At 43.9% G+C, this 20436-nt stretch overlaps 1 protein-coding gene across 1 annotated transcript in view; it reads left to right on the top strand.

The window, feature by feature from the left end:
- The window catches only part of ITPR3 (inositol 1,4,5-trisphosphate receptor type 3), a 126055-nt gene that overhangs the window by 30786 nt on the left and 74833 nt on the right, over positions 1 to 20436 (top strand). The window contains exons 2-3 of the mRNA XM_056845363.1: positions 2888 to 2958; positions 14647 to 14768. Of these exons, the coding sequence (XP_056701341.1) occupies positions 2888 to 2958; positions 14647 to 14768 (193 nt within the window). The remainder of the gene's footprint in view (positions 1 to 2887; positions 2959 to 14646; positions 14769 to 20436) is intronic.

Raw genomic sequence — 20436 nt, forward strand, 5'->3', positions numbered from 1 at the left:
ATGACTATCTGTTGGTACTATTGTTTTAAGGAAAACTCCCAGAGGCCCTCTAGAAAGAAGAGGCTTAGGTCTTGCGACCATAACTGGAGGAGGAGTTAGTTACTGAGACCTAGTTGTGGCCTGTTCTGTTAGTTGGATGTTGTGTTCCAATAAACACAATTCTTATGACCCCTACTGCCTCCAGCGCTGAGCCTTCCTTTCCTAAAGACATAACAGCCCCCATAGTATCCCCCTTTCTCCCGTTTCCTTCTCTCCTTCCCACCCAACAGCAAACCTACCTTTATCTGCCCCTCTTTCTTCTGCTTTCCCTCCCCCACCTGGCAACCTCTGCCTAGGAATATTTTGGTCCAGCTGTATGGCATAAACTACTGGGCCAGGCTCACTTGCATAGCAGGGTACCCTCAAGGACTTGTGGGGGGAATGCTGTGGTTGCCTAGTAATGGTCACTGAGGAAATCCATTTCTTAATGCTACCGGCACTTCTTTTATCATTCTGGGGTTTTTAAAACCCCAATATATATATTTTAATTTCACAATTTTTTCAAACCTGGAGAGTTTTTCAGGTTTGTAGAAAGATCTGTCTTGCCCATTCATAGCTCCAGTCACCAGATTTTAGTATCCTCAGATTTGGCTGACTTCACTATTAGAATATAAGATAATTTACCATAATAGTTCAATAAATTCAGAAAGGAATTCAGTTCTGTTATTGATTTTGGTGGTTGTGCCTCTGTAATGGCACATACCTTCTCCTCTGCAGGATGCAAACATGCTGCAGCAATTTTGTGTCCCAGGTATACAACTTCAGAGGCCTGGAAGGCACATTCTTAAGGCACATGCTTGCAGATTACAATTTTGACAGTACTTTCACTGGATTTTGCAAGTGTTCTGCCATATTTTCTCCTGTAATCAGGATGTAATCAGGGTAGCGACAGATATGTAGTATCTCTTGGAATAGATTGTCCATAGCTCTTTGAAAAATCCCAGGAGCCTCACAAACCTCAAAAGGGAGCTGGTTGTAATGAAACAGTCCTCTAGAAGTATTTATTGTCATAGAGGGTTTTGATCTATCCTCAAGGGCAATTTGCAGGTAGTACTATTTAAGTCAAGTTTTGTGAATGTCATTCCTCCAGCTAGGGTAGCATATAGCCTCTTGATCCCAGGAACCAGATATGTATCTAGTTTGGCTACGTGGTTCACTGTGACTTTATAGTCTCCTTACACAACCATCTGACCAACACTATTGGAACAGCCCAGCCCACTCAGAGAACTGGACAGGTAATCTATCCAGTTCTTGATCGACTTTGTGATGTATAGCATTAGGTACTCACCTGACCTCAAAAAATGAGTTTGACATCTGGCTGTATGCAAATCCTGGCAGCTGTCTCAAGAAGGGTGCCAGGGCCCTCTCTCAATAACTTTGGATGTTTTTCAACAACTACTTCTGCCCCAGGTGGTTTTAAGTAATTGATATTTGTCCAGTCTAGGTTTAGTCTCAGCCTATAAGACTAGGGCCCTTTCCTTTAGCTGCTACTAAAGGAAAACATAATTTCTGGTTTGTGTATGTCACTTCTACATTGATAGTACCTCTCAGTGGGACTTGTTGCCCTGTATATGCAAAGCAACCAATTGTAATTCTTAGGAAGGTTTGGAAATGAGTATAGCTTAATGGAGGTGTCAGTTGATGCTGACGTGTTTTCTGTCAAAACTGTGTGTTGCCAGAAAGATGTTGGACCAAATGTTGGTATCTTCAATGACTCAAAGCCTGGTATGGCTAACCCTGGATCATCAAAATCATCAATCTGTTCCCTCAAGGCCAAAAGATTAGTCTAAAAATGACTCTGAGATTTCAGCACATGATACTTTTTAAGAGTTTGACATTAGTTGTCTATTTTAGAACCTCTTCTCAGATGGCAAGTCATGTGTTCAAATTTAGTTCTACTGTTGCAAGATACAGATGGCTTTTATTTTATTCTGAAAGGATATTAGATCCATGAGCTGTAAATTTCCTACCATTTGACCTGGGTAAATCCATAATGGAAAAGTGCAGAAAATACAACCACCCAAAGGTTCATTACAGGTTCTGTTGGAATAGCAACAGTAATTCCTACTTATCACTGTGATTAACATTTCTATACAAGGCTAATACCAAGAGGCCTTGTTACATGGGCATTAAGAAATTTCATGTTAACACCTAGTTATTTGAAAATTTTCAGTTGTGTGCAGGATCAGTGTCCAGTGACTTTATCTTGTCTCTAAAAAAATTGGAGCCTAGTACTAGAAATTTGAATTATTTCTCTATCCTTGAAAGTAAGATTGCCAACCTGCAGGTGGCACCTGGGATCTCCTGCTATTACAGTTGATCTCCAGAAGATCAAGATCAGTTTCCCTGGAGAAAATGGCTGCTTTGGAGGGGGGACTCTATGGCATTATACCATGATGAGGCCATTTGCTCCCCAAACCCCACCCTCAGGCTTAGGGTTGCCAACCTCCATGTATTAGCTGGAGATCTCCCGCTATTACAACTGATCTCCAGCTGACAGAGATCAGTTCCCCTGGAGAAAATGGCCGCTTTGGCAATTGGACTCTATGGCATGGAAGTCCCTTCTCTCCCCAAACCCCACCATCCTCAGCCTCCGCCCCCAAAATATCCCACCAGTGGCGAAGAGGGACCTGGCAACCCTACTCAGGCTCCACTCCCCAAATCAGAGCTGGCAACCCTACTTGAAAGATACAAAACAGGAAGGCAGTTGTATGTCTTCTGGTCTATAATGCTTGTTGAAATCGAACAGGAGGCAATAAATAAAAAGGATTTTCAAATGAGGTCATTAAAATAACTGTAGGCCAAAGTAAAATATTACAATTGAATGTACGCTTGTTTATTTTTTCAGGCTGGTGGATGATCGTTGTGTGGTGGAACCTGCTGCTGGTGATCTAGATAATCCACCCAAGAAATTTCGAGGTAAGAGATCAAGCAATAACATCAACTTCTTTGGTGGACAAGTTACTGTTCTAAGGTTCTTGTAGGTTATCCGGGCTGTGTAACCGTGGTCTTGGAATTTTCTTTCCTGACGTTTCGCCAGCAACTGTGGCAGGCATCTTCAGAGTAGTAACACTGAAGGACAGTGTCTCTCAGTGTCAAGGGTGTAGGAAGAGTAATATATAGTCAGAAAGGGGTTGGGTTTGAGCTGAGGATTGTCCTGCAAAAGTATTGTCCTGTAAGTATCAAGATAATGTGCTAATGAGGGTATGGTATGTTAATATGGAACCATTGTATCCTGAAGTGATCTGTTAATGTGTGTAATCCAAAACTAATCTGTATGGCTATTGTTGAATGTTGTCTTTGTCTGGAGGTTTTTCAGGGCAGGAAGCCAAGCCTTATTCATTCTTAAACTCTCCTCTTTTCTGTTAAAGTTGTGCTGATGTTTATGAATTTCAATGGCTTCTCTGTGCAATCTGACAAAATTGAAATTCATAAACATCAGCACAACTTTAACAGAAAAGAGGAGAGTTTAAGAATGAATAAGGCTTGGCTTCCTGCCCTGAAAAACCTCCAGACAAAGACAACATTCAACAATAGCCATACAGATTAGCTTTGGATTACACACATTAACAGATCACTTCAGGATACAATGGTTCCACATTAACATACCATACCCTCATTAGCACATTATCTTGATACTTACAGGACAATACTTTTGCAGGACAATACTCAGCTCAAACCCAACCCCTTTCTGACTATATATTACTCTTCCTACACCCTTGACACTGAGAGACACTGTCCTTCAGTGTTACTACTCTGAAGATGCCTGCCACAGTTGCTGGCGAAACGTCAGGAAAGAAAATTCCAAGACCACGGTTACACAGCCCGGATAACCTACAAGAACCAATGAACTCTGACCGTGAAAGCCTTCGACAATATTTTTACTGTTCTAAGTTCCATATTGCATAGTGCATCTTTGTCTAGGCAGCAGCTTGCAGTTTATTTTAGCAGTGACATAGTCACCATGGTTGCAAGTCCACTACCAATTATTGTAGTTTGAGTGTGCTGTTGGGAGCTTCAGAAAAAGGTTGTGTGTTGAGTGATCCAAACAACGTCATTCCAGCAACCTCAGGGTATGCCAGGCCGAAGATGAAATTTTGTTGACACTCTTTTTACTTCTGTGTCAAATGGAAAGTGGAGGAGTGAATAAAATTTGTGGCTGCAGTCTTGCTCCCTTGCTCAAATTGAGCAATGTTCAGAGCAACATCTCAAAAACTAGTATAGCTTCACCTTCCCCAGAAAGATGCTTCTGCTTGAGGGTATTGGTGTTGTGCTGAATGTGTTGCACCTTAGAAGGCCCTTTTCTGTAAATAGGGTCTCCTGCACTGCTCACTGTACAGCACTGTACAGCACATTACTTCTCTCCAGGTTGCAACCAAAGTGGAATTGTAGGCTAGGGCTGGGCAAGAGTAAGTTATAAGGTAAGACAGGGAGGAGCCTCTGGTTAGAAGTCCTACAGGTGTCAGCACAATTAGCGTGATAGCAGCGTAAGAGATGCAGAGGTACCCTGCTAGGCGAGGGGAATCCACCAGCTTATTAAGAAAGGCTGCTCTGCACCCTTCTTTGCCCATATATGACACAGCAGAGAAATCTACTCAATAAATTAATTAGGAAATTGTATTGTTCATTTGATTCCTATTATATGGCAAGGTCTCTGAGAATGTTATCAGTGTAATCCTAACCAGAGTTACATCCACGGAAAGTCAGAAGAATGTAACTCTGTTTAGGATTGCACTGCAAATCAGTGGGTTTTTCCCCACTAACTAGATTATTTGACATCTCTAGTTTATACACTGATATAATTAAATAATTATTTGAAAGCAAATCAAGTGAAGAACATTTTTAAAGGAAACTTCAAAATTGCTTGTTCTACGTATTTAGATTAAGAATGTTGTGATCCTTAGTCCTTGGACTTGTTTTTAAAGGACTATCCCTTGAACCCCAAAACAAACCATGTCCTTGTTAAAATTAGCTGACATATCCCTTGATAACATAGAGTTGGTAGAACAGTAAAAGAGCAGAGCTAGTATAGATGGGACACTCAAGGTATATAGCTGTCCTAGCTAAGCTTCATACGTTACAGAACTGGATTTTAGACTTTGCCATGGAAGCTCTGTTACCTTAATAGCAACAGTGAGAAAGATGGGCTATAAATAAAAGAAACAAGAGTAAGCGCTTACTTTGTATGCAATCAACCACTACATCAGGAACTTGGTGGGAAAGTATGGACAAATTGTAGCGCGTGTAACTGGACAGTTGAAACTATATTTCAGTTCAAGGAACATCCCACCCTCCAACCATTGGTAGAGTGTCTTTTTCATGTAGTGGATGTTTCCACTTTAACATAAGTGGAAACAAAGACACAGGTAGCTTAAAAAAACATGGTGGAGAGTCGATTTATTCTAAGCCTACTCTGGGGGCAGTTTCACACATGCTGAATAATGCACTTTCAATCCACTTTCAATACATTTTAATGATTGTTTGCAAGTGGATTTTGCTGTTTCACACTGTAAAATCCAGCTTCAAAGTGGATTGAAAGTGGATTGAAAGTGCATTATTCGGCATGTGTGAAAGCACCCTGTGATTAAAGTTTGGGTCCTTGTGTCCCACCTGACTTTTCCTCCATCTTGATTCTCTTGACAGCTATTGTTGATGTTTTTTGTGTGCAAATATTTAGGATTGGAGTGTCCATTGTCTTGCCAAGCTTAATTAGGGCAGGACTGGAAGCTGCATCACCACCCTCTGGACATGTGCAGTGATGGTGTTACAGTGCAGGGAAGATCAGACTAGCAACTCCCTTAGTTTTTCTGTGGAAATAGCAGTGTTTGTTTTTCTGTGGAAATGGGCAAAGGGAAGAAAAGGGTGGAGATTAAATAACCCTTTGATGATGCAGACAGGATTTAGGGAAGTGCATTAAATATGAGTCACTCCTGTCTGGCACGCTTTCAGCCACCTTTTCTATGATTCAGTTTTGGTAACTATTTCCCTTTTGTGGTGAGAGTTGCCCATTCTTAAATTTTGTCTCTGAGCGCAGCTGCCTAATGTCCTGATCCAAAGGGAAAAGGTGATGAGTCAATGAAAGGGCAGGGCAACTCTTAGCCTGGGAAATAGGATGCAGCAGCCAAAGCAACATCACAAACAAATATGGCTTTCTTTTTCTAAATGCATCCCATTTCTCACTGCTTCCTTGTCCAACCCTGACAACTAGGGCTGTTGAAAAAAAAATCGGTAAAATTCAGATTCGGCAAAATTCGGCCCGTTTTGATTCAGGAAATGCCAAAGTCCGAACTCCCCTGATTCGGATCCGTGGAATTCGGCACCAAGTTCGGGGAAAAATTCGGCCGAATAAAGCCATTAAAAACACAATCATGCCTTTCCGCGGCTCTGGGGGGGACTTTTTGGAGGTAGAGGTCCCACAATTTCAGTGTAGCTTGAGGGGACCCTTCTTGCAAGAACCCCCAAGTTTTGTAAAGATTTGGTCAGTGGGTCCCGAGATATGGGGCCCGGGAGGGGTCCCCCCCAAAATCACCCACAGGAATAAAGGCATTAAAAACACTTTCACACCTTTCCGCAGCTCTGGGGGGGGCATTTTTAGAGGTAGAGGCCCCAAACCTTCACCGTAGCTTGAGGTGACCCTTCTTGCAAGAACCCCCAAGTTTTGTGACGATTGGGTCAGGGCCCCCCGAGTTATGGGGCCCGGAAAGGGTCCCCCCATCTGCCCATTGGAATAAAGCCATTAAAAGGGATGTACTAAAACGAATGACAAGTCAGCCCATTGGAAGCAATGGGAGAGGCTGCCCAGCCCATTGAAGATAATGGGAGAGGGGAATGTCAGCTGACTTGCATTGACTCCACTGAAATACATTACAGGGGATATACTAAAAAGAATGACAGGCTAGCCCATTCAAAATAACAGGAGTGGCTGCACAGCCCATTGGAATCAATAGGAACCAGCCAGAGAGAGACTCACTGACCCACAGTTAACTCCACGCAAAGTTGGCAACTGGTGAAAACAGTAGAAAGCACAGTCCCACACAGAAGCAATCAAGCCCACCCCCCAGCAGAACAGGTAAACCCACTCCCCTTTGGCTTCCCCCCTCACATGCACACACACACACACACACACACACACACACAGAATCCTCCCCCCCCCCACACAGGAAAAAATTATGGAAAATTATAGAGGAAAGCCCCCAAATGGGTCTTACTGTGGATGTCTTCTTCTCTTCTATCAGGAGCAGGGACTGGGAGGACTCAGGAGTAATCCAATACGATTCTAGCAGACTCACACACACATACTCTCTGGCACAGGAGGTTTTGCCTTGGATTTGCCGCTCTCTAGATGCACATTAAGGATTGCCTGCTCCCATTCATTCCAATGGGTGGATGGGCGGGGGAACCCATAACTCGGGTTTAATTGCCTTTTAGTCAGACCCCTGGGCCGGGGTAATGGTACAGCCCAACTGCTGAGGCAACCAGACCCCCAGGCCGGGGTAATGGTATGGCCCAACTGCCAAGGCAACCACCAGACCAGACCCCCGGGTCGGGGTAATGGTACGGCCCAACTCGAATGTGTATTTAAAGGCTGTAATGGGCAGATGGGTGGGGGGACCCCTTCCGGGCCCCATAACTTGGGACCCGCTGCCCCAATCATCACCAAACTTGGGGGTTCTTGCAAGAAGGGTCCCCTCAAGCTACGCTGAAAGTTTGCGGCCTCTACCTCCAAAAATGCCCCCCTGGAGCCGCAGAAAGGTGCGAATGTGTTTTTAATGCCTTTATTCCTGTGGGCGATTTTGGGGGGGACCCTTCCCGGGCCCCATATCTCGGGACCCACTGACCAAATCTTTACAAACTTGGGGGTTCTTGCAAGAAGGGTCACCTCAAGCTACGCTGAAAGTTTGGGACCTCTACCTCCAAACATGCCCTCCCCGGAGCCGCGGAAAGGCGCGAATGTGTTTTTAATGCCTTTATGGTTATGCTGCTGATTCGAAGTCCCCGAATTTGCCGAATTTATTCGCCTCAAACTCACCGAATTTGGCTTGTTGTTTCCCCGTTTTTTTTAAATTCGGTTCGATCCGAACTAGAAACTGCCGAATCAGGGAAAATTCGGCTGTTTTTCGGTTCGGGACGAACCAAATCGACAGCCCTACTGACAACTCTATGGTCTCTCAGTATTGATGCTGCTCTCTCCCATTGGTTCTTTGGCCTTTCCTGTCACAGGGCTCCTTTGGTATGAGTGACCTCCTAAACAATTTGAGATGGAATTCTCCTGTGTCACAGTGTAAGGAGAAGCAACTGTGCAAGAGTGTGGAGAATACCTTTATAACATGCCACTTCCTTCCCAAATCTTGCTCCTTTGACAGAGATCACAGGTAAAAAATTCAGTCAGAAGCACCGCTGCTGTTTCTCTTCTGTGGAGTTCCATACCTGTTGGTATATGCAAAGCTAAAGAAGAAAAAGAATGGGTCCCACCCTTATTGTCTGGAGCTGACAATGCAACACTAGTGTTTCCACTATATACATTTTTGTAAGGACTCTTCTCATGACTCTGCAGCTTGTTAACACTTTACAGCCCTTGTTTTTCCATCTCCATGTTAAAGAGAGTGCTAAACTCCAGAAGGAAGGAAACCCAAAAAAGGGGGGAAAACAAGAAAAGCACAAGCATAACCTGAATTCTTTTGAAACACAAACTTTTGACCTATTGCACACTCCAAGCAATTACGCATTTTGCAATGTTGTGTAATGCTCATGGGATGGAAGTATCTTCCAGTGATTCTTAGGTTGAAACAATGACTGGCAGATTGTGTCCATGTCCTCTCAGCTATTCTGCTGTTTGTTGCTCTTTAATTTGACTTGCTCTTTTGAACCTGACCCTCTTGCTTTCAAAAATATCCTACATGTGGGAGTTCTGTAGATATAACTAAACACAGCATTGAAAATATTTTTTACTTCTTTCATTTAAGTTATAGAGAGGTACAGGGGTGATATCTGCAGAACGAGCTGCCATTTTGTGTGTGTATGTTTGTGCATATACACATTGATTTGTGTTGAGACAGATTCTAGAAAAAGGAACGCATGCTCTTGTCTTGCCCTAGTTTTGTTTCTTGTGTTGCAGCTTGGAATGGAACAGCATAAGAAAATAACAAGAGAAATACACTATTTTGAGGTTTTGCCAAACTTGCTTTATATACACTTTAAATTTCTTTTAATGAGACTTTCAGCATCTTGTGACATCAGCCATACAGTGAGCTTTTGAAGTGGAATGAATCTTGCATTTATATATGCAAATTTTGTCATTGAGGGATGTAGCATATTTGGCCCTGAAATGTAAAGCCATCAGGAACTGCACTGCTTTAGCAATTCTTCTCTTGATGTCATAGGATTTCATTAACAACAACAGTTTCTGATTACTACTGTGGTTGGTCTTAGCACTCAGGAAAATCTCACTTCAAGGAAAGATGCCCAAACTGAAATCTTGTGCGTGCAGCTTTTGAGGAAGGTTGCCCAAAAGAAACATAGGTGAATTGTAACAAGCTGTGCTCTGTTATCAACAGCCCAAAGAGATGGTCAAACATGTTGATGTTCTGTTATATTAATTTATATTACAGGATTAAAAATAGCATTGACTGCTTTGGCATGGTCCGCCAGATCTCTAGACTACTCAGGGGTTCTTCTGCTCAAGGGCTGTTTAAGAAGGTCATTTCTTTAAAAAAAGGGGGAGGGTGGAAATAAAAACTCAATTTTGGGTTCTTCGTTAGAAGACAAAAACATACTTTGATTGAAAAGGAACAGATGGTCTGTTCTCCAAGTGCCACAAGCTGTGGTTGACCCCTAGTAGTTCTTCTAAATTCTTTGAAGAGGAGCCACTGGGAAGGGGCACTTAGGAGGCAAGTGTTAAAAGGGAACGTAGTGTGGTTGGGGTTTGAATCTAGCACAAGAGTTAAATATTCTTATCTCTGTAAAAAACCAAGCTGACCACACAGGTAGGCTATGGGCACTGTCTTCAAATCATAAAACACTTCATATGGTTTCTTTCTTTGCTGTTCCCACTCTAGTTGGCCAGCGATTCCTATAAATACTTTGAGGATCATACTGATCTTTGCCTGGTTGTATTTCACGCTGTCCTGCATCACACAACTCCCATTCCAAGGTCCAGTCTTGTTTCTCCATTTTATTTTTCTCCATTGGCTGCTGTCTGTTTCTAGCCTCAAAACCCATTTCTCCCTCTTTTCATTGATTTCATAGTCTTACCTAGCTTTTGAAACAAGATATGAATCTAATTATATAAATTTTAAAAAGATAATTATGAAATATGGACTTCTATTTCTCGGTGGATATCCTGAGTTGGACCTGGATGTTGTTTTGCCTGTTTTCTGATCCTCTTACAATCCCCTTTTAAACCTGACCTCCAAAATTCACAAGGGTGTAGATCCCCAATGTAGTAAAACTGAGGATGTGTTGGGCATTAGTTTTTAAATACATGCGTAAGTCCTCAGTAAATACTACTTAAGAAGGATTGTGTATAATGTGCAAAAATGCACATATGACTGGAATCTGGAGATTTGCTGAAGTCACAGCTGACATGGCGATAGGGTTGCCAGCTCTGGGTGGGAAATATCTGGAAATTGTGGAGGTGGGGCCTGGGGAAGGCAGAGTTTGGGGAGGGGAGGGACCTCAGTGTCTCCAGGTGAACTGATCTCTGTTGCTTGGAGATTAGTTGTAATAGTAGGAGATCTTCAGCCACCATCTGGAGGTTGGCAACCCTATATGGCGACCCTGTAGGGATTTTAAGACAAGAGACTTTCAGAGGTGGTTTATCATTACCTGCCTCTGCGAGGGCTGAGAAAGCTCTGAGAGAACTATAACTGGCCCAAGGTCACCCAGCAGGTTTCATGTGGAGGAGTGGGGAATCGAACCTGGTTCTTCAGATTAGAGTCTGCCACTCTTAGCCACATACATACATCTTAGGACATGGGTTTTAAGATCCACATGGTAATCTGACAGTGGCCCTTAGAAGCAGGCTACAAACAAATGGTTGAGCTATGAAGTGTCTGGACTTGGCCAGGCCAAGAGAAGCTTATAATCAGAATTTGGCAGTTCCTGCTTCTTCTCTTTCTGTGGTTTCCCCTGAGGCTCTTTCAATAACTGGGAGCCCCATGTTCAGACATGTTAGGAAAAAAGCAGAGGTGCTCAAATCCTGTACTTTGTCAAGAAGATGACAATAAATGGTTTAGATTTTTTAATTGGCGTTTGTGTGGGTAGAGGGCAGCATAATTGCAGAGTGGTTTTTCTGTATGCACACGCATGTGTACACACTAGACTCATGGTTGGTGCTGTTTGTAGTCTCCAACCAGATGAAATTCAGCAATTAGCAGGATCAGCTCAAGACAGAAGCCATTTTAGTAAAGTGTTAATCCCTTCATTGTAGCTCTGGTTTTCAGTATTCTAGAGAGCTCTAAGAGCCCCGTGGCGCAGAGTGCTAAAGCTGTAGTACTGCAGTCGGAGCTCTGCTCACGACCTGAGTTCGATCCCAACGGAAGTTGGTTTCAGGTAGCCAGCTCAAGGTTGGCTCAGCCTTCCATCCTTCCAAGATCGGTAAAATGAGTACCCAGCTTGCTGAGGGTAAAGGGAAGGCGACTGGGGAAGGCACTGGCAAACCACCCGGTAAACAAAGTCTGCCTAGGAAACGTCGGGATGTGACGTCACCCCATGGGTCAGGAATGACCCGGTGCTTGCACAGGGGACCTTTACCTTTAGAGAGCTTTAGCTAACTCCTTGAATCTCCTTACATGACACACATTCCTTTAATCATTATGGTGGAGGAATGAGGCAGGAGTGGAACTGACAGTGAACTATGGGGCAGGTGGTAGAAGTCTGTGATTAGACTCCCCCTCCAGATGTGTAACTAAATTGCTTTAAGCCCTTGTAGAGGAAAGAAACACCGGCACAATACCAGCATCAAAATCAAACAGGAGCCCAATGGCATCTTAAAGACTAACAAAATTTATCGTGGTGCACATGCCTAATGGATGAATACTTTATTCATTTGATGAAGTGGGTTCTGACTCCTGAGGGTTTATGCTGGAATAAATTTTGTTAGGCTTTAAAGTGTCACTGGACGCCATCTTTGTTTTACTGCTGCAGACTAACTCTGCTACTCATGTGGAAAATGGGTACTTGCCTTCCCCCCAAAAAAACCCCCAGGACTAAGAACAGCCTGGGATTGGTGAATTTCCAAACACAAAATGTTGTGAGGGAAATAAGCATTTAATTTGACAAGCACTGTGACCCAATTTATATTTCCCCCTTCCCCATTTCTGCTTTCTAGTAGAAAGGTAGAAAGCCAATGTGACTCTAGTAATGCTCTTTGTCTCCTAAAGAAGTTTGTTCACTTTGAAAACATTTGGTATCAAGTTTTATTTTCTTTTGACAGCTAACCCTACTAGTGATAAACCTGTTAGGGGAAAGACAGGAGGCATTAATGCAAGATTAGTTCCAGACTTGAGCCATTGGGACCCAAGTGTCAGCAGTTTGCTTCAGAGGGATGCTTAGAGTTAACATGTAGGGCTGGTTCTCACATACGGTGGATGAGGTAGTAACCATGCCTCTTCTTTAAGCAGGTGAGGCTTCCTATAATGGATGCTGTACCAAGGATATGTGTGTGTGAGTGTAAATATTTCTGTGTAGATATCATGCCCTTGGTTCCTTTTTGTATATTGAGAGATTTTTTTTTTGATAGAGACAAATCCGGTCACCTGCTGGCTGAAGTGGTATGGTCCATTTGACCAGCTCTCTGGGCCTAGTTCCATATGGACGAGATAATGGGGCCTCCTGCAAGGGTTCCTTTGGGCCCTGCCAGTAGCAAAACCTGCCCTGTAAAATGAGACCTGAAAACTGGCTTTGCTCCTGGACCTGAGAGAACTGTGTTTTGTGCCCTGCTTATTCATCGCTCTTGGAGAAATAACTTGACTGCGTGTTTGTCAGCAGCTTGGGATGGAATCCAAGAATGGAAGTGATTTCTCTGAAGTTTCTGTGGTTCTATTTCAAGAGCAATTAGAGAGATCAAGGGCTTTGATCACACCCACCCGGGACCTTTCCTCCTACAGTATAAACAATCTCCGAAGCCCATCAAAATAGCAGCCATCAAAGGTGCAAATGGCCTTGAATTCTGATTGAGGAGGCAGGGGAGCCTCGCCTTAATTTATGAACGAGGGCATCTTTATTACTCAGCCGTCCATTAAGATCAGGTGCGTGCGCAAGAGAGTTGCGATGCTCCTGCCTTTCTACTTGCTGTGGTGTGCTGGCAATTCTGGTGCTCTGAGTAATGGAAAGGAAGTGAGTGAGTTCTACTTCTAAGCTGAATGCAGCGCAGTAACTGGTGGGGGGAGGATTCTCTGCATTCCTCTGATATTATTATTGACTCTAGGTCTGTGGTTCTCAAAATTTTTGGAGTGGGACATACTTTTTGGGACTCACCACGTAGGCTTGCCAACCTCCAGGTGGTGGCTGGAGATCTGCTGATCTCCAGCCGATAGGTATGTATATTGGGCCTAATAAACAGACTGCTTTAAACTCTCGACCTCCTACTGTATTATTGTCATTGGAAATTAATACAATTGTGCAGACCATTTCAAGTTCCCCTGGAGAAAATGGCCGCTTTGGCAATTGGACTCTGTGGCGTTGAAGTCCCTCTCCTCTCCAAACCCTGCCCTCCTCCGGCTCCACCCCCAAAATTTCCCTAACCACTTACCAAGTAACTCCATGTGACGTGCACCCTCCCCATAACACTTGTGTGCCTCCCATCAGTTAGGACTAAACACATTTTTATTTTTCATGGCTGTACTTTTAAATATATAACATTACTGATCAACAGGCTATATGTTCATACAATGCAAAGCAGCAAACCCAACTTTGGCATGGAGCCTCCCTATTCCAGCCAACTCTAGCTGTAGTCCACTTTTGGCTCCTGGCCCACAATGTGAGAACCTGTGTTCTAGGCATTTGGGTGGTATTTATTTGCAATCCTCAGAACAGTGGAACATGGGGAGCTACCACATCTGTGCATGTGAAGAATGCCTTCCCCTCAGTATTGGTTAACTGCAGTTTACCTACATGTTCCTTTGGTAATTTTGACTCTTCCTATTTTCTTTGTGGCTTGATATGTGCTTTGTATTGGAAAAGATGGGGGGGGGGTTCCCATTTCATGCTAGAACTTTTCTGTTCTCTGTCTAAAAGCTATATATTCCATTCAATTAATGCGGTTTGTTATTACTTTTATAAAAGATATATGAGAAACTCTTTTCCTGGCTTCTGAAAGATGCAAGAGAGTTGACACTTAAGAAAATCTGCCCTTTTCCTAGCATTCAGAAGCTGCATGAGAATTTGCATCCTCACCCTTTTTTTTAGCACGAAGAAAGTATGAAAACTGAAGTGGTTTTTAAATACTACAAAGGAAGATGGACTTCCATGCACTCTTTTCTTTTCCGGGATCATGTAACAGCCAAGTTAGAGAGCAGCTACCCTTCATAATAAGTAGGAAGTATTCTGAGAATGAGTTATGACATAAATGTGAGCCAAATCGGACTCTTTGGTCTCTTCTTCTTGCAGATTGTCTCTTCAGAGTATGTCCTATGAACCGCTACTCTGCCCAGAAGCAATACTGGAAAGCCAAGCAAACTAAGCAGGACAAGGACAAGATAGCTGATGTGGTGCTTTTGCAGAAACTTCAGGTACAGCAAGCTCCAACTGTATATTAACCAAGGTATTCCCCTCCCCCCAGTCAAATAAATGGCAAAGCCCAAGGAAGCTTCTGTTTCTTTTGCTGTAGCCCCTATCTATCTTCATGTCATTTGAAAGGACAGTGACTCCAAAACAGCCTGCTGAATTTTATGCATTTTTATTCTTGGTACCATTGCAGATTCTGCCACAACAAATGTCAGTTCTGCATCTCGAACGTAAAGCAAATCATGTGTCTGAACATTTAACATTTGCATAATAAATGTATGTAATAACTGAAGAAATTGAATTGCCATGTGTAATGGTGAATTTTTTGATCAATAGAAACGCTGATGATCAAGATGGTGGCAGTATTTTGGTGAGATTGGGTTGAGGTAGGGTTGCCAACCTCCAGGTGGGGCCTGGAGATCTCCCAGAAGTGCAACTAACTGTTAGTTCCCCTGGGGGAAATGGCTGCTTTGGATGGTGGATTTTATGGCATTATGCCTGATGAGGGCCCTCCTCTCTCAAAACTCAACCCTCCCCAGGCTCCACCCTCAAATCTCCAGGTATTTCCTAATCCAGAGCTAGCAACCCTGTTCTGCAAGATAGGCTACAATTAAAGGCAGAGCAACAAGGTCAGTACAAAAGGGTGGAAACCATAACTATGGTTGTTTATGCATGGGTACTTTCACTCACATTTGCCCCCGTGTCCGGGTCTTCCCATTCCTCTGTTAACTTGACTCTTTCATCTTCCCTGAACAAAGCCCAGGTGAAATCCCCATGCATAAGGCAAAGTCCGGGACACGCAAACATGGTTTCTCTCACAGCCAATTACAAAGCAGCATGTCCAGAGGTGGGGATTGAAATACTTCCTGCTTTCTCTGAGCTCATTCTGAGCAGAAGAAAATATTTTTAAAACCGAGGCTTGGATTTCTCTCCCCCCGCCCTTTCAGATTACTCCGTTTCTTATGTTGTTCTTAAAATGCTTTTTTATGTGGCAGTTGGGTTTGGGAGGGATTTTCTCTCACAGTAAGCACTACAAGTAAGCCAATTACAAAGCAGCATTTAAAGGGTTGGGACTTGATTTGAGCTTGGATATTGCTGGTGCATAGATTCCCAACAGGAAAGTGTGGGTCCAGCGAGCAACAAACCTCAGCTAAAACTCCCATGCATAAATGACCTATGTCTACCTCAGCTTCTGCTTTCATGAGCATTGCCTATTCATTTCCAAGTCTAACACTGCATTTATGAGAGACAGAAAAGACTCTCCTTTGGTTAAATGAAAGCCAGTATTCTCAAGATGCTGAATTCTGTATCCGGTAGTAATTTCAGTAGGTGTGTGATGTGATTGTGGAATGCACGCAGCCCTGGCTATCAAATGGGCTTGGACTTGCATTTCCTATAAATTTTTCCATTATTGACAATGTGGCCCAGCTGTTTCTCTGATTTGCTGGATCCCAGCCAGGGCCTTCCCTCCCTCTTATAATTAGATTAAACCAGTAATTTATACCCGCCACAATTGTGGATAACCTGCATGGAGAGAAATTAGTAAATTAGTGTTTGAACTACAACAGAAAGGGATTTTCTAAGTTAGCAAAAGTACGCCATCATTGCCTCCTCCCTCTTCCATAATTCATTTTCTCTTTCAAAAGTGCTCATACGTTTAAAGAGGCAGAAGCCATAACAGAGCCTTCTGCAGATAATTTAAGAAATAATAGATTCATTGTTTAATCTCAAGACGCATCCCCCACCAGGTTAGGCTGATAATTGTATTTCAAAGACAGGAAATAATTTCCTAAAATAGTAGCAGCCCAGGAATAAAGAGCGGAAATCCAGTCCCAAAGCAACAGTTTGAAGGACTTTCAGGTTATTTTTGAAAGTTTTTGAACACCACAGTAGTGCTGCCTGATCTGGTTTGAATTCATTTTATTGACTGGCAACCCATTTTTACCAGTCCTGCCCGGGCCTATCTACCTTCATTGTGATTAGATTATCAGAAGCATCATGTTTCCCTCATGCCTTCAGATCTTTAGGTGAGGCCTTGATTTCTGGTTCCCTCTTATCTGATGTTCTGGCAGAGACCAAATCTGGGGCCTGTTCTTCATTCTAATCTTTATTCTAATTTTTGCTATGGAAATGCCAACCTGGCTAACTCACTTTTAAAATATTAGGGGAAAAATGATTTAGAAAGGCCTTTGGATAAGAAGGTTTGCTGACTCTGGTTTGGAAAATTCCTGAAGATTTGGGAGCGGGACCAGGGAGGTAGGGTTGCCAGGTCCCTCCCTCCAGCCATTGGGGGATGGGGGTTAGGGTGGGAAACTCCTGGAGATTTGGGGATGGAGTCTGGGGAGGAAAGGGACCTTAGTGTGGTACATTGCCATAGAGTCCACCCTCCAAAGCATCCATTTTCTCCAAGGGAACTGATTTCTATAGTCTAGATATAAGCTGTAATTCGGGGGAACCCCAGGCCCCACCCTCCGAAGCTGCCATTTTCTCCAGGGAAACTGATCCCTGTAGTCTGGAGATGAGTTGTAATTCCAGGAGAACTCCTCCCATCTGAAGGTTGGAGACTCTCGGGGGGTTGAGAGGATTGAAGCTATTGTTATTGAATTCTTGGTCGTGTCTGCATTTCTTGTTTTCTGTGCAAATTGATACTGTAATTTTATATTGTGGTGTGTTTTTGAAATAAATGCTGATTCTATGAACTTGGGCAGTTCATGAGAGGGGGGCATCTTGGCCATCTTCTGGGCACTGGGTGTGTGTGGGGGGGAGGTAGTTGTGAGTTTCCTGCATTGTGCAGGGAGTTGGACTAGATGACCCTGGTGGTCCCTTCCAACTCTATGATTCTATGAATATTCATGCTCCCCTCTCCTTGACGCGCCACTGGGGAAGGCCAGGCCCTAGATGGAGTGATGCTGCCGCTCTCCCACACACTGTGCTCATTGTCTGAGCTGCATTCCTGGCCCACCCTGCTGAAACTTGCCTGTTAATTTGCCTTTCCTTGCCACCGTGAAGCAACGAGGTTCTTTCTCCAGTTGCTGCTGAGCTGAGCTACTTGTTGGTTCAACAAAAGAGTAGCTCCAGGCAGCTGCTGAAAGGCCTGTTGGGCCCCGGTTCTGAAGTGAGGGGAGGGCTGAGTGTGCCCTAAAACAAAAACCCTAATAACATGTCAAGGTAGCCAAAGTTCTGCATGAAAAAAATTGAATTCTGCGACTTACAAACACTGTGAGAGTATCTGCAGCAGCAGTGGTGGTAGGAATCCCTGGAGGATTAAGGAGAGGCCTCTGAAGTACAACCGCTGCCACTTTATGCTTAATATTTGCCGATATTGCTGCTGAGGGGGAGCAGAGCCAGGACTCATGATAGCTGAACATCCCCTGGGGGAGGAAGCCTTGGCCCCTCTGAGGCAGGAAACATTCAGCTGCAAGGCATAATCTGGCAGTCTACTAGGCAGGGAAGCTATTTCCCCCATAGCCACTATTGGAGGCCCAGTGAGGCAACACCATCAAAATAGGGTTGAGCAGGGAGGATAGTCATTGGGCGAAAACGCAGGGTCGCTTTATCCTCCTTTAATCCCTGTTTCAGCCAGGATTCAGCCTGGATCAAACGCATGCGTTTCGCCTAATGTGCGTTCGATCCTGGCTAAAACAGGGATTAAAGGAGGATAAAGCGACCGTGCGTTTTCGCCCATTGATGTCATCTGCTTAAAGGAGCTGCAGCAGCCGTGGTGACAGAATACCTTGAGGGGAGGACACAGAAGAACACCTGCCCCCAACTTGGGTCACGTTGCTGTTACTACTGTTGAGTTGGGTTGCCAACCTCCAGGGGGTAGCTGGAGATCTCCCGCTATTACAACTGATCTCCAGGTGACAGAGATCAGTTCCCCTTTGGAAGGTGGACTCTATGGCATTGAAGTCCCTTCCCTCTCCAAAGCCTGCCCTCCTCAAGCTCCGCCCCTGAAATCTCCAAGGGTTTCCCGACCCAGAGCTGACAACCCTGCTGTTGAGGGGGAGCAGAGCCAGGAGCTGCTTCACTTAGACAACAGCCTGGGTCCATTTGTTGTCTTTGACAGGACTTGGCGTCTCAGAGACAGGTTGTTTAAAGAGGACGCTCCTCTCTTTTTGCCTTAGATGTTCTCTCAGACTAGCAAGATAAAAATGTTCACAAAGTATCTTCTCCAGTGCTTAAACACACTGCAAAGGTTTCTGTACATTATCAGAGCAGTGCTATCTACCTGTCTGTTGATTTTATTATAGCTTTGAGAACTGTTAGGATTGAAAAGGGGTACACACATTAAAAAAATGCAATGTTGCTACATAAATTTTGCATGCAATTTTTTGTGCATTTGCTTGTCATAATGTGGGGCAAGGAGCCAAAAATCCGAAAAGGAAAGGCAAGGCTTCAAACTGGTGCTTATAACAATGGAAATGTATTATAATATGTAATGTGCCCAATGTATTTTTACATTAATGTGTTCCCGTATAGTGATAGATCTTTTTTTTTTTGCCTCTGAGGAAAACGAAATGTTGTATGTTGTACTGACCATACCATATAAAAAGATTAACAATAAAATTCATAATTGGCTCTGTGGTACGGCACCTCATTTCTTTCTTTGGGGGCAGATAGCTGCAGAACACTGAACCCTAGTGGGCATCGTGTTCTGTGATATTTTGAGGCTACTTAAAGCATTTTGATGCCCACGTGTCTACAACATTTTCATAGCTTTGAAGGCTAAACATAGGGTTGTCTCCAGGTAATAGCTTGAGATCTCCTGCTATCTCCGGCCGATAGAGATCAGTTCCCCTGGAGAAAACGGCCGCTTTGGCAATTGGACTTTATGGCATTGAAGTCCCTCCCCAAACCCTGCCCTTCTCAGGCTCCGCCCCAGAAACCTCCCCCTGGTGGCGAAGAGGGACCTGGCAACCCTAGCTATACATCTGCTTTTGTGGGAGGTTTTTTGTTTTGTTTTTGAGATTCGAAGGCTGAATTCTGTATTTGCGTGAAATTGGGGACTATACACAGTTGGAGAATGTATCCTCATATCCTGTGGGGTACAGGAAGCAAAGGCTCTATGGAACCACAGAGAGATGATAATTTAACCTTGATTTGCTGCTGTTACTGATGCAAAAAGGAATCCACATATTTGGAAATAGGTTCAAGAAGACTTCCGATTGCCGCAATAATAGGCCTGCCGGGAGGATTTTGCAAGGTTTTGTGAATCTTTGGGAGGGAAAGATATATCACACTTCCAGACCATCACACTATGGGGATGGTGAGTTTAACAGCTGCCCCTCGCCTTCACTGCTCTTTGGAAAACATGACTGAATTAGGTGTGGTATGGGTATAGTAGGGTTGCCAACCTCCAGGTAATAGCAGAAGATCTCCTGCTATTACAACTGATCTCCAGCCAATAGAGATCAGTTCACCTGGAGAAAATGGCCGCTTTGGCAATTGGACTCTATGGCATCAAAGTCCCTCCCCTTCCCAAACCCCGCCCTCCTCAGGTTCCACCCCAAAAACCTCCCGCCCATGGCAAAGAGGGACCTGACAACCCTATTCAGAGGTTATTTTCTGCCTGTTTTCTTTGCCTCCCATACGTCTGAACTCCAGGCCTGTCGCAAACCATGAGTGCTCTACTTTCATCTTCTTTGCTGCCAGACTGGAAGCTAAATCCAATGC

This window comes from Euleptes europaea, chromosome 2 (genome assembly GCF_029931775.1).
Source record: "Euleptes europaea isolate rEulEur1 chromosome 2, rEulEur1.hap1, whole genome shotgun sequence".
NCBI classification, from domain to species: Eukaryota; Metazoa; Chordata; class Lepidosauria; order Squamata; family Sphaerodactylidae; genus Euleptes; species Euleptes europaea.